This window comes from Hipposideros armiger, unplaced genomic scaffold (assembly GCF_001890085.2).
Source record: "Hipposideros armiger isolate ML-2016 unplaced genomic scaffold, ASM189008v1 scaffold_707, whole genome shotgun sequence".
Taxonomy (NCBI): domain Eukaryota; kingdom Metazoa; phylum Chordata; class Mammalia; order Chiroptera; family Hipposideridae; genus Hipposideros; species Hipposideros armiger.
Window position 1 is genome coordinate 566,332 of NW_017732057.1, and position 13,519 is coordinate 579,850.

Consider the following 13,519-nt stretch of genomic DNA (forward strand, 5'->3'; position numbering starts at 1 on the left):
TTTATTCCATTTTATACACTGAAAAGAAAACATGACAGTGCCTCTTTCCCCACACTACCACTAATATTGGGTACTATGAAGCTGCTAAACTTGCCAGAGTCATAGTTAAAAAATGGCCGCGAATTTAAATATGAATTCCCTTGATCATAAGTAGGATTGGCTATTTTTCCCTACTTTCCTTGGCCACTTGTATTTTTTTTGTTTGTTTGTAAAATGACAATTTATTTTGTTAATTTTTTCTTGAGAGTTTTCCTCAAAACTCAAGGGAGGTTTGAGATATGTCTTATTTTTTCTCACTTGCCTTTTACATATTTGCTTTATTAATGGTGTTTTTTGAGTATATGGAGATTTTATTTCATATTGATCAATTATTTTACATTATGGTTCCTGGGTTAATATCTTTCTCAGAAAGACTGTTCCATTCCATGATTATAAATAATCATGCAGACATCATTCTACTATATTTATGGTCTTATTAAATGTTAAAATTATTAAATCATCTAGACTATACATGTGACATAAGGAATTTTTTCCTTATTTTCCTTTTAAGTTAGTTACCAGTCATTCCATTATTATTATTATTATTTTAGTAATAAAGTCATCTTTTCACCACTGACTTGGAAAGCTATTTTTAGTACATCCCACATTCTTTTATGCATTTGAAACTTTTTATGGATTCTTTTTTATGTTTCTTTTCATGTATTTGTCTATAGCTATGCCAATGCTAATAATTTTAGTGACTGTGTTTTAAAATGTGATTTAATATCTGTTAGGCTGGTCCTTATTCATTGCTTTTCTTTTACAGAATTTCCCTTGGTATCTAGGTTTTTTTCGTAATTATTTTCAGTTCTTTAGGATTTGATTAGACTGAAATCATGACATCTGCAAATACTTTTGTGTTTTTCTCTTCTAATAGTTACACTTCTATGTTCATTCTCATATGTAATTGTGCTTTGAGAACAGGATAAATAATTGAGGGATAGCATAAACCTTTGTTTTGCTATGTACTTTAAAAGGACTTATTCTTGGATCTTACTATTAAACATGATTTCAAGTTTTGATTCAAAAGGTATTTACATTTTTAAATACTTAAAGTTTATAAAATTGTAATAAAATGTATATATTTATTTTACTTTTAGGAAATATTTTTATCAGGGAGAGCATTGAATTCCGGTAAAATTTTAGCTTTTTTTTTTTTTTTTTTTTAGATTTTATTGGGGAATCGGGGGAGGGGAACAGACAAGTTGCTGTTGTTTTGTTCTTCAGTCTAGTTGTGGAGGATGTTGCTTCACTGGCCCAAGCTGGCACCATCATTGTGCTCTTCCCGGGCGAGGCTGATAGTCGCTGGCTTCTGGACAGCTGCTTACAGCGACTTCTGGTTACACAGGGTAGCCCATGGCAACCCAATGCAGCAGGGGCTGCAGCCTATGCAGTCGCCTCCCGGCAGCCCAGCCCCAGATTGAGCTGTTGTTCAGCATCTTAGCTGTAGAGGGCAGCGTCACTGGCCCTCATATGTGGGATCCGAACCAGGGCTCTCTGGCATCCCAAGCCAGTTCTTAACTGACGCGCCACTCGGCCGGCCCATTGGCATTTTTGAAATGGGTAATTTTAAAATTTTGAACGTTTGACGTATCACTGTGTTGACCAATTTCCAAAACAGCAACATCTTTGAATTCATATAATGACTTTAACTTGTTAATGGTGTAATTTTAATTTAGTGTGCTGTTGAAATATTTTTACTCATATTCTTTTAGGGTTTTGCATCAATTAAACAAAGTGATATTGTTCTGTGGTGTCGGTATTAGGACCTCAAGGAAACTAAGGACAGAAACAGTGGGCACTAGGGGATCAAACACAAGTAGGAGTGGCACTCTAGCTTTCACTTTGTCCTTCTCTACAGAGCTTTATTTATTTATTTTTCTCTCACTCTACGGCTGACTGTCTCCACACTGGTGAAATATAGCTGTGAACAGATTAAATCTCCCATTGTAGAATGGTCCACTCACGTGATTTCAACTCCAAAAATTCCAAGAAAGGGACACCGTGGAGAGGGTATAGCATAGAGAGATTTCTGTTACGATGTTAAAGAGTGTGTTGGGTTAGGGAAAGGAAAATACAAGAGTGGGGTTAGAATAAAATGATGGTGGTTGAGGAATAGGAAAAAACAAAGATTTCTACCATCTAGTAACAGTTTTAGAATTTGAAACACTGACATATGGATAATACACCCAGCTACAAAAGCAACCCAGCAGTTCTACAAACCTGATCCCTGTGGGCCTAATTCAGCGTTTTGTTCCCTCCTTCCCAGTGGATTCAAGGGTTAGCCCTAATGTTTGAAACCCTCACATGATGGATTTTGATACATATATGTTGGGGGCATGGGAGTTCCTTTTATTTGATCATCTGCTTTCCTTATTTGACTTTCATGGAGCTGCAGATCGAAGAGGAGCTTTACAAGGAACATACACCAGGCCTTGATTCTCAGGAAAAGGACAGTGGTACCCCAAAGTACTTAGAGTTTCAATTTCCAGAAACGGGTCATGGGAAGTTTGTACTTGCTATATCTGTCATTTAGGGAAGAAACTTTTAAACTTTTGCCTACAGTGGACCTGGAACTGTTCCAACTGAAGTAACAACCTGCAGCTAAAATCAATGGTATTATTATCCTGCATTACAGAAAAAGAAAAAGTTTGAATTTTCTTTCATGCCTTTGGCACAGTTATAGTGTGTCTTCCGATTTGCATTGGAAAATAACAAAATCATTAACTAATGAATAATGGAAAAGTTACAAAGCTAGCTAGGCTTTGTTCGTCATCTTGTTCTTTTCTAGAACTTCTGTTTGTGGTTGAGATTTTGTATCACATGAATTTAACATAGTTATCCATTTTGCTAACTGAAATATTCCTGGTCTATATAAGGAATTAAACAAGCTTTCATGCTATTCTGCAAATAAAACCCCAACTTTCAAGTCCTCTTGTCACCTAAGTAAGTTTTAGGGCCATAAGACTGAACTCTGATTGGAAAGTCAGAGAAAGAACATCAGAGCTTTCATGAGTTTTGGTCTTTGCTTCCTTCCCAGTCTTATCTTTTACTCCTTTCTCACTTACTAACTGCATTCTAGCTACTTTGGCGGATTCTGGTTATTGAATACAATAAGCTGTCCATCTTGAGGCATTTAAATGTAATTTTCCTTTGTTCTAGAACATCTTTTCTGCTATTTGCATGAGTCCTTTCAGTTTCTATCTTAACTATCACTTCCTAAGAGAAGAGTCTCCTAGCATCATAATTGGTTTAGGTCTCTGCAAGATGTACTCTCATATCACTTTGTTGTTTTCCTTCATAACAATTTTTACAATAGTTATCAATTACATAATTGGTTTTCAAATGTCCCTGTCACCTAGTGGAGTAGAAGATATTTGTCTTTCTGTTCACCATTGTATGCCTAGTACCCAGAATGAATAAACAGATGCATGAACAGTATTAATGAATTAATTAATTATTAATGAATGGCAAAGTGTACTGACACCAGGGTTAGGATAGCTATTACTTCTTTCTTCAAGTCCAACCTAACCCCCACGCACATACACCTATACTTGCACGTGTATGTGCGCACACACACACACATTCACACACACACACATGCACATACACACACTCACTCTCTCCGCTACTGCCTGCTAACTCACTTAACATCTTGTGAAAGCCTAGCTTCTTCAGTGGAGTTTGTGGAAGAATTGAAACAGCGTTAAGCACAGAAGCAGCTTCGAAGACCGAGCTGACAGGCCCTGCAGTTCTCCTGGAGTCCCAAAATAAGGACATATGTCTGCCTGTTTTTCCTAGATCCTTGCCTTGTCCATTTGCCCTGGAAAACAGGGCATGCTGGTAGTGTAGCTTTATTTAGTTTGGACTATGTTCTCACTTTTCTCTCCCTGTAGCACCGTGGCTGCCAGCATCAATGCCTTAGCAACAGTGACCTTTGAGGATTTTGTCAAGAGCTGTTTTCCCCATCTCTCCGACAAGACGAGCACCTGGATCAGTAAAGGCTTATGTAGGTATAGCCTGTGGATTTTCTATTCCATATCATGAAATGTACATGTGGTACATGTCAAAATCCTGCACGTGCTGTTCAGGACACACTTATAGGCACAAATGCACACTGAGATACATGAGGAATCCCACATATAGATTTTAACACTTGCAAAGATACCAGGAGGGCACCGGGAAAGAACGACCAGCTAGCTTAACTTCCACCAACCTGATTTTTGACACTCTTTTGTGCTTACCCTACATTCTAGATCAGCAGTTCTCAACCTTCCTAATGCCGCAACCCCTTAATACAGTTCCTCATGTTGTGATGACCCCCAACCATAAAATTATTTTCGTTGCTCCTCTATAACTGTAATTTTGCTATTTTATGAATCGTAATGTAAATATCCTTTTGTTTTCCGATGGTCTTAGGCGACCCCTGTGAAAGGGTCGTTCGACCCCCAAAGGGGTCGCGACCCACAGGTTGAGAACCGCTGTTCTAGGTTCATCACACCAACGTTGATTATGCCGTGTATGTATCATATTTGTTCCTCTGCATAGGAAGATGTTCTGATCAATATCACCAGTCACTCTGTCTAATTCTTTCTAAAGAATCCTTTATTACCAAACTCTCAGTAACCTCACCTCAGAGAACAATTGATCCTTGTACTTGTTTGTTTCATTGAGTCCACGTATTTTTACATTACATTGAGGTTGCCAAACAGTTTTTAAATACTTTTTTTATGGTTCCTAAGGTAAATTATTTCCAAAAAGCCTACTCTTTATTTGGATGTTTAGGTTAATGTACTTACTCCCTTGTTTGACAACATTTTACCATACATTTCATTTTTTTTCCTTTTTACTTATGCTTAACCAAGGTGAGAGTGACTGGCCACATGTTTTTTTTAACGCGGTAGTTGAATTGCCTGGATTGTATTTTTTTACTTTGCATAAGGAAGTAGAGCTAATAGTAGGTGGATGTGTATTACTTCTAGTACAATTCCCAATTTCTAGCAAATATTCATAAATATGCTGGATTGAGGTAGAAGTTTCTCTTATGTCCATGGCTTATTGTCTGATCCTCTGTGTTGATGTAGTGCTGGGAAAATCCACAGCATTTGCTGCGACTGTGGAACTTTGCTTCCCTCCCACATTTACTGCTTTGTCTGTGGGTCCATGCACTCCAGGTTTTCATGGAACCCCCACCATTTCCCTTAAACTTCCTGCCTTGAAATCTGGTGGAAGTATAAAGATTTGGGGAAGGAGAGAGGGACTGAATCAATTCTCTAGTCAGCACAAAAAAGTAGAACCCCTGGATTGAGAAATGGCTTCCTGGAATCTCACTTGAACAAGAAAACTATTGGCCCAGCAAGAGGGTAATCGTTAGTAGAGAGAAAACGTCTTTTGTTAATTTCTTTGGGAAGAAATTTCCTTATTCACAAAGCAATAAAGAATCAGGGCAAACTCTATTTTCTGCCATCTAATCTATCATCTTTAAAGATAATGGAAACAATTTTAGAATTCTGAAATGTGTTTATTGATCAGACTTGGTTTTTAGTGTTGTTGGGAGTTTCCTTATTTTTTGCATCTTATTAAGAAGTTGGAAAATACAGCATCAAAAGTTGCTAGCCTGACTGAATTTTAAGAGTGTGTTCCTGGTAATAAATATCATGAATATCATGCACTAACCTTGAAATAAAATAATAGTCATCATTAATAATCCTAAGAATGGCAAACACATAGTACTTGCTATCTACCAAGCACTGTTGGATAAATAGGTATGTTTATTTATATGTCTCTTTCTAGAGACTTTTGGGACAGAAATCAAGTTCTGACCTTACAGCACTGGCATCTGGTAAAGTGCCTGACCCAGTACTCAGTAAAAGTGAATTAATTGTCACATTGGGAACTGAGCTAGATATTTAGCTGAGAGATAATTTCAAAAACAATGAGCAGCGCCGTTTTCTCTCTGGTCCTATCAATGTGTCTCTGTCTATATGTCTCTAACTCTGTCTCTCTCTCTCTCTTCCCTTCTTATTTAGTGAATGGGTTATAGTGGGTACTAAATGTACTGTTAAGGTGATTTTTAAACAAAGATGTGCTAAAAAATAATTTTTTTAAAAAGGTGGTTTAGAAAAAGGTGTCATCTTTAAAAGATGACTAAGACATATAAGCGGATTCATTCAGCGAGATCCTGTGGTGCGAGCTGCACCGTGCAAGATGCTTCAGAGCATGGTACCTTCATGGCCCTTATGATTCTCCAACATAGACATAGAAGCAAATAATTCATTACACAATACGCTAAGGGCCGTAAGGATGGGATAAGTGAAGCACTAAAGGAAAAGCCCAGAAAGACTTCCCAGATTTGCAAAGCCTGTGAGGCAAAATGTAAAGACACCTTACAAGTTTCAAGGTGAAAAACTATCTGAATCCCGGAGAGTTTGGTAACTTCTTCAGTTGAATGTTGGTGAGTGATCGAACTGGAATGAGTTCCCTGTAATTTAGTCTGGATTTGCCTAGGCCAGTGCCCTTTCCACAGTTTTATTGCTTCCCCATGACAGCTTCCTTCTTGAATCCTGGAGAGAAAACTGCTCAACGCTAGATTCCAGCTCATTCTGCCTGATGAGGGCAGCATGTCCTCTGGAGAAAAATCCCCTAAATCCCCCTCTTGGGGCATGTGATGCCTAAGTGGGAAGGACAGTTCTCACTGACATCCCTCCCAATAAGGCTTGTCTCAGAGGCCGTCCTGGGCAGGAGCTAAATGAACCCCTCAGAGCCAGCTTGGGTGGTGGTAACATGTGTTCCTCCTTTCAGGTATCTTTTTTGGCGTGATGTGTACCTCCATGGCTGTGGCTGCATCCCTCATGGGGAGCGTCGTGCAGGTAATCAAAAAGGGAAAAGATACATTTGATTTCATAGCAACTTTTTACCCATTTTCTTTTCTGATGTTCTGCTTATTCCTCCAAGCCACTCTCTGACACCAGGTCCACATTAAACATACATGTAAAAACTTCAACCAAAATTATTTTCAGAAAGGGAAATTATTAAAAACTAATAATGGCACTCGGGGACAAGGTACACTGTAATACAATTAGAAACTGTGTTAAAAAACAGATCTGAGGATTTAAGATCCTGAAATAAAAGTAGGAATGGTAATTGTAATAGTAAAATCAATAACAACAATTGACGTTTATGGAACACTGACGTTCTAGGCACAGTCCTAAATGTATTACCTCATTTAATCTTCATCACTTCTCTGACAGGTAGCATGATTAATGTACTAATTTTATAGATGAAGAAGCTGAAATGTAGAGAGGCAAAGTAATGGCCCCAAAGTCACATAATTACAGAATGGTGGTGCTGGGATGTTGTGACTCAACCTGTTATCTACTATTTTCCAGGCTGAACTGCCTCCCATAGGTCCAAGTCGCAGTTCTATAACATGTCAGCCCTAGAAGGAGCCTCAGGCATAATGTTTTAACACCTTCATTTTGTAGATGATTACAGAAAAGAGGGAAAATCCCCTGCCCGAGTTCTCACAGCTCGTTAGTGGCTGAGCGAGGTTTGTGGCCCAACTCTCTTCCCTTCACAAACTCTCCGAATCACAAAGCGACATCAAATAAGTGACTCTTCAGGTTCCACTTTATTCCTTTCAATCTCCCTGGCATCCTTTGAAGATCCTTTACATTTTCTCGGTGTGGCATAGGCTTTCAATAAATGTTGCTTAAACAAAGAAATGAATAAGCACGAGGGAATAGTAATCGCTGGCTGTTAAGGAGTGCATTCTATTGTAGTTCACAGAGCAGTGTCCTTGCTTCTAATGACTATTTCCACAGCCTCCCGTATTTCCCTTTTAAGGTGCAGGGAACTACTCTGAGCGAGTTAAGTGACATGCTAATTCACTTGTCTCTGTAAGAGAAGTTGTGAGACTAGGAAGCCGTGTCCTCTCCAATAAGCCATGAACTTGCTGTTTTATCATGGATGCTTGGTACTCTCTTTACAATTTTGAGGCACTTTGATACCTACCCCTCTGCACAGCAGAACTGGCAAGTTGGCGAGGTTTGTCGTTTTTGACCTCAGCAGCATCTTTTAAGGTTTATTTTCCCCCACTCATAGAGACTGCATTTCCAAGTTGCCTCTGCTGCCTGTCCTATAGTACATTCTCCCTTTTATTAAAATACTACTTACTAAGGAGGGATCAGCATTTCCAATTTAGTGAGCACCTGAGTCACTAACTTGTTTCCACCAGCGATATTTGCAGTTTAAGCTGATTGGCTAATGAGGTGTGATGGGCTCCTCCGAGGCTGGTGAAAAACATAACGCTTACAGTGAAGACGGAGCTGTGAGGGATGCTCTGTCTCTTCTTGCTCTTTCCCAGGCAGGTACGCAGAGCCCGCTTTCTTGATGGTTTAAAATGTGTGCAGTTAATATACTTCAGGAGGTGCTGGTCGGCAAGGAATGAAAACTCTGATCTTTTGTTTCCTAGGAGACACATTTGCCTCTAAGATGACCCTCTCATTTCTCTGAACACATCTGATTAGACAGATGCAGAGAGGCAGCTATAATTCCCCTATTTAGTTTTCCAGACAGCTTTGCTGCATTTAATGAATTTAAAGGAACAGTGTTCATATTCAGCTTTTACATGGAAAAAGTGAACCCAAGTCCCATAGGTGTGTTCGGGTTTAATTTCATGTTTACAAAACCAATCCATACTCATGATGTGTGTTTGTGGGTGGTGCTGGGGGCAGCTGGCTTGCAGCTCCTTGAACAAAGGCCTTTTCAATGTTTTAGTTTGGGATTTTACAAAGTGTGTTTTGGAGAGCTTCATCCTGTGACATGCTTGGAGAGAGAAAAGTCAAAGACTTTATGGGACATGCTGCACATGGCATCCCCCGCTCAGAAATCCACAGCACTCATTAACGTATCAGAGGTTCTGGGAAGAGCTACAGTAGAGAAACCTGTTTCACTTTAAATATGTGACCACAGAACCATATGCGGAGGGAGGAAGGAGACAAGGAGAGAAGGCAGAAAACAGCAGCAGAGATCCCCTGGTAACTAGTGATTTGCAGAGCTCTCTTTGAGAAAGGCCTTTCTACCCATTAGGCCACTATCCTAATGACTATCAGCTACTTCTGCCAAGGGCTGTGATTACTGTCAGGCACATTCTTATCCCTATTTAAGAAAGTACCTTCGAGATCTCAAAACAGTCCAACAATCACGTGACATGCCTCAGGACTCAGGAAGCTCACTAATAGGGTATGTAATAACAGTAATATAATAAGACAATAATAACAGTAGATACCTTACCATGTGCTCCAGATTGCACAGGCACTATTCTGAGCTTTCTCTTGGATTCTACATTGAATACTCACCAAAAAACAAAACAAACAAACAAAGCAAAACAGGAAGCTGGTATTGGGATCTCCACTTGACATATGAAAAAGCTAAGACACAGCAAGGAAACCCCAACTCCCGAACACTCGGTTTAGCCATTGCCCTCTACTTGCAAGAATAGCTTAGATGAGCTTTAAATCTTCCTCCAATGAAAAGAGCTAATAACAACAATAAAAAGAAAGATAAAAATTAAGATTAGTTTTGGGGCCAGCCGAGTGGCTCAGTTGGTTAAGAGCCTGCTCAAGAATGCAAGTTGTGAGCAACAGCATTGTTGGTTCGATTCCCGGCCCAAGCTGAGCTGCTGCTGAGCTGCCAACAGGTGGCAGAATAGCTCAGCTAAAAAAAAATTAGTTTAGTTTTGTTTTCTCAGAATTATATATATTTTTTAAATCTAGAAACTCTTGGATATATATATTTTTTTTCTCTCTGTCATGTAAGACCTGTTTTTCCTGAATCATATTGGCTAATGACTTTGCAAGAGATTTTTAATTCCCCTCCACATGCACAGGGGGAGATAAGCACGTTTCCTAACTGACTGATTCTCCCACATGATAGCTAGTAAACTAGCTTTCAAATTCAGCAACCAGGCAACTCTGAATTAATGCTACAATTCAGCAAAGGAAATGTCAAGAATATTCTTGCAAATTCAGTACCTACATTGGGGAAAAACATCAACTCTAATCTAATCTGTCTCCATCTTGTCAAAGCTTTGTCTGTGGCATTTACTTCTCTAAAGAGTAACCTGGAAAAAACAATCATAAAAATGCCTTGCAGCTCATCTTCCTGGACAAAAGAACTTACCTTATAGGTGGAGGGGACTTGAAGGCCCCATGGTCTTATCTTTTTTATTTTTTATAGGGAAAAGAAGGCTCTCTGAAGTAGAATGACTCTGAGTTAGTAACAGAAGCCTCAACAGGTCATAATTACGTGTGAAAGGGTCAAAATTTGAATTCAAATATTCTACCGGTGATGAACTTTTTCAAGGACTTTTTCCCTTAAACAAACAAACAAACAAAAAAAAGGCGGCCCTTATTGTGATTTGTGCTCTTCATTTTTTTCTTTTTAAACACTACTTATAGGAGAGAAAATGTGGCTTTTAGAGAGCCAGCCAAAATGGCTTAAAACTCTTAAAGCTCACCTCTGCGACTTTCTAGATGAAATTATACTTTCAATGTGTTGTCTTTCAGTCCAATTTTCTCATCTATAGAATTCAGTTAATGTTACCCACTGAACAGGGTAATTCTAAGGATTAAATGAGGTGATTTATTTGGAGTGCCTGGGTAGCTCATCTTTACTATCTGGCATTTAGGTGGTACCTGACAAACACACACACACACACTCACCTTTAGAGCATCCAAATTTCAGTCACTTGATCTAGAGCCACACAGTTGCACCAGTGGAATTAAATAGGGCTGCATTGCAGCATGCATTGCAGCATATTGAGTGTATGCACATGCTCACTTGCCTGTACGTCGGTGTGACTGTGCATATTCAAGACTCTTGGAAGGCCATGGAACAAGACTATAGGTTGTCAGCAAATTATTTTAATGAAAGCCCCTTGCCAGTTCACTGGGCTCAATAGCTTAGAGGCTAAGAGATATGGAAATGCATTTGTCAAATTCCCTTAATTTCCAAAGGAGATAGAGCCACAAATATGGGATATGGGATATAAGTGTCCAGTGGTCTCCCCACCATCCCTCAACTTAATGCTTCAACTTTCTTGAGGTGCTCTGGGTGGGATGGCAGAGGGGGGGAAATAGACAATTATTATCATTAAAATAATAGAATTGTTCAAACTAGATTAGAACAGTTGATCAGCTGTGTAAGATGTGAAATATATATTGAAGATATATTAATTTGGTAGATTATAAAATTACTTTTTGATAAGACAGAAAATACAAACAAATCAATGGATTCTAGTTTGAGGGAAAGCTACTTCTACCAAATCCAAATTACCTGTGTGTGTGTACACACACACATAAACACACACGTACACACAGACACACACACACGCGCACACAAACACACACACACACACACACACACACCACACGCTTGTATTTTTTTTTTTTAAAGATTTTTATTGGGGAATTGGGGGGATGGGAACAGTGCTGGGGAATTGGGGGAAGGGGAACAGACAAGTTGCTGTCGTTTTGTTCTTCAATCTAGTTGTGGAGGACGTTGCTTCACTGGCCCAAGTTGGCACCATCATTGCGCTCTTCCTGGGCGAGGCAGATCAGTCGCCGGCTTCTGGACGGCCGCTCACTGCGGCTGCTGGCCGCTCACGCTGGCTGCTGGCCGCTCACGCTGGCTGCTGGCTACATACAGTAGCCCATGGCAACCCACTGCCACAGGGACTGCAGCCTACGCCGTCGCCAGCGACTCATGGCAGCCCAGCTCCAGGTTGAGCTGTTGTTCAGCATCTTAGCTGTAGAGGGCAGTGTCACTGGCCCTCATATGTGGGATCCGAACCGGGGCCCTCTGGCATCCCAAGCGAGTTCTTAACCATCGCGCCACTCGGCCGGCCCTGTATTTTTATTTTTTTACACAATGTTTATCATTGAGCCCAGAAGGGAGTGATGATTTCCAGAAAACACATGATTGATGAGTAGTACAGTCAGGACTAGGACTGAATTTCATTCCAGGTCCAAGAAAGAAGTGCTCCCAGGTGGGCCATGGATTCATGATTCTGATCTACTTTTCTCTGCAGGCTGCGCTCAGCATCCATGGCATGTGTGGGGGACCAATGCTGGGCTTGTTCACTTTGGGAATTGTGTTTCCTTTTGTGAACTGGAAGGTAAGGATCCCACGCCTTTCTCTCTCTCAGCTCTCCCGTCTCATTGGAAAGGCTATTTGTTTTTGTCAGGGAAAAAAAACAGTGGCATCTTTCCATAATAGAACAGAACAAAACCTGAGCTCTCCTATCTCTCCCTTTAGTGAAGCCATTTTAGAAGCAGGAAGTAAGAGGTGGTCATGAAATACCAAATGTCATAGCATCAGAGCTGATTCTTTAGGGTTTAAATTGTCTTCTCTACAGTAAGGGCCCACAGAATAAAACTTAAAATAGATATTCTGGGCAGAATATAGGAAATATTACAAATCTGGGTCACTACTCCTCTTGTCATTGGCCATGGCTGATTCTATTAATCACTCCTGGCTTCCTTTCCACAGAATGTGGAAGCAATCAGAGAATCCTTCTCAGCATGGCTCTCCAGGCAGCTCCTCTAAATCAGCAAGGGTTGAACCTCTTATTAAAATGTACTTGCAGGCCAGGAGTGAGCAAACTACACCCTTCTAACCACATCTTCCTGTTTTGGGGATAGCTTACAAGCTACCAATGATTTGACAATTTTAAGTTATTGGAGAAACATCAAAAGAAGAACAGGATTTTCATGAGACACGAGTATTATATAAAACTCACAGTTCAGTGCCCATAAAGTTTTATTGGAACACAGCCACCCTCCTTTGTTTACATATTGTCTATGGCTGTTTTGTTGTGACAGCCCCTGGATGGCCCACAAATCCTAAAATGTTTATTAGCTGGCTGTTTATAATAGAAGTTTGCAGACCCCTGGTCTACACCAAGGTACCAGTGTTCAAATCACATACATTGCTTTAGTTTCCCCCAAATAAAAATGAACATTTTAGTGCTGTTATTGAGGAGTCTTTATTCTGAATAAATAGAAAAATCAACAAGCTGTTTTCTCTCACAGAGAAGGCTCAGCTATCCAGCAGAGACCAGGAGCTTTCAGGTTTTCTATTCCAGTGGTGCTGGTCTCTGCTAGACTGTCCTGTCTCCTCTGTGGGAGAAGTGACTTATTGACCTCAATGTTTATGAAGAAATATAACCCTGAAATGACAGGACTAGTCAGTACACTTTCTAGTATTTAGACTCAACCCTCCAAACTTGGGAGTCAGGGGCTCTGTCAGAATCCTTGGAAATGGATATAGAAGTAGAATTTCCATCTTATACCTTATAATAGCTATCAGTGAAACATAACCACACTGTCTCTGTTATCTAACGTTTTCCCAAACTTCTGAAATTCTGCTACTGGGAACTGAGGTTTTAACAGCTTTTAAAGTGATAAGAGGAAGACGC

General features: G+C 39.9%; 1 protein-coding gene across 1 annotated transcript in view; it reads left to right on the top strand.

Annotated features, from left to right (window-relative positions):
* Window positions 1-13,519, top strand: part of SLC5A12 (solute carrier family 5 member 12) — a 43,930-nt gene that overhangs the window by 22,655 nt on the left and 7,756 nt on the right. The window contains exons 9-11 of the mRNA XM_019627099.1: window positions 3,936-4,048; window positions 6,841-6,908; window positions 12,131-12,217. Coding sequence (XP_019482644.1) covers window positions 3,936-4,048; window positions 6,841-6,908; window positions 12,131-12,217 — 268 coding nt within the window. The remainder of the gene's footprint in view (window positions 1-3,935; window positions 4,049-6,840; window positions 6,909-12,130; window positions 12,218-13,519) is intronic.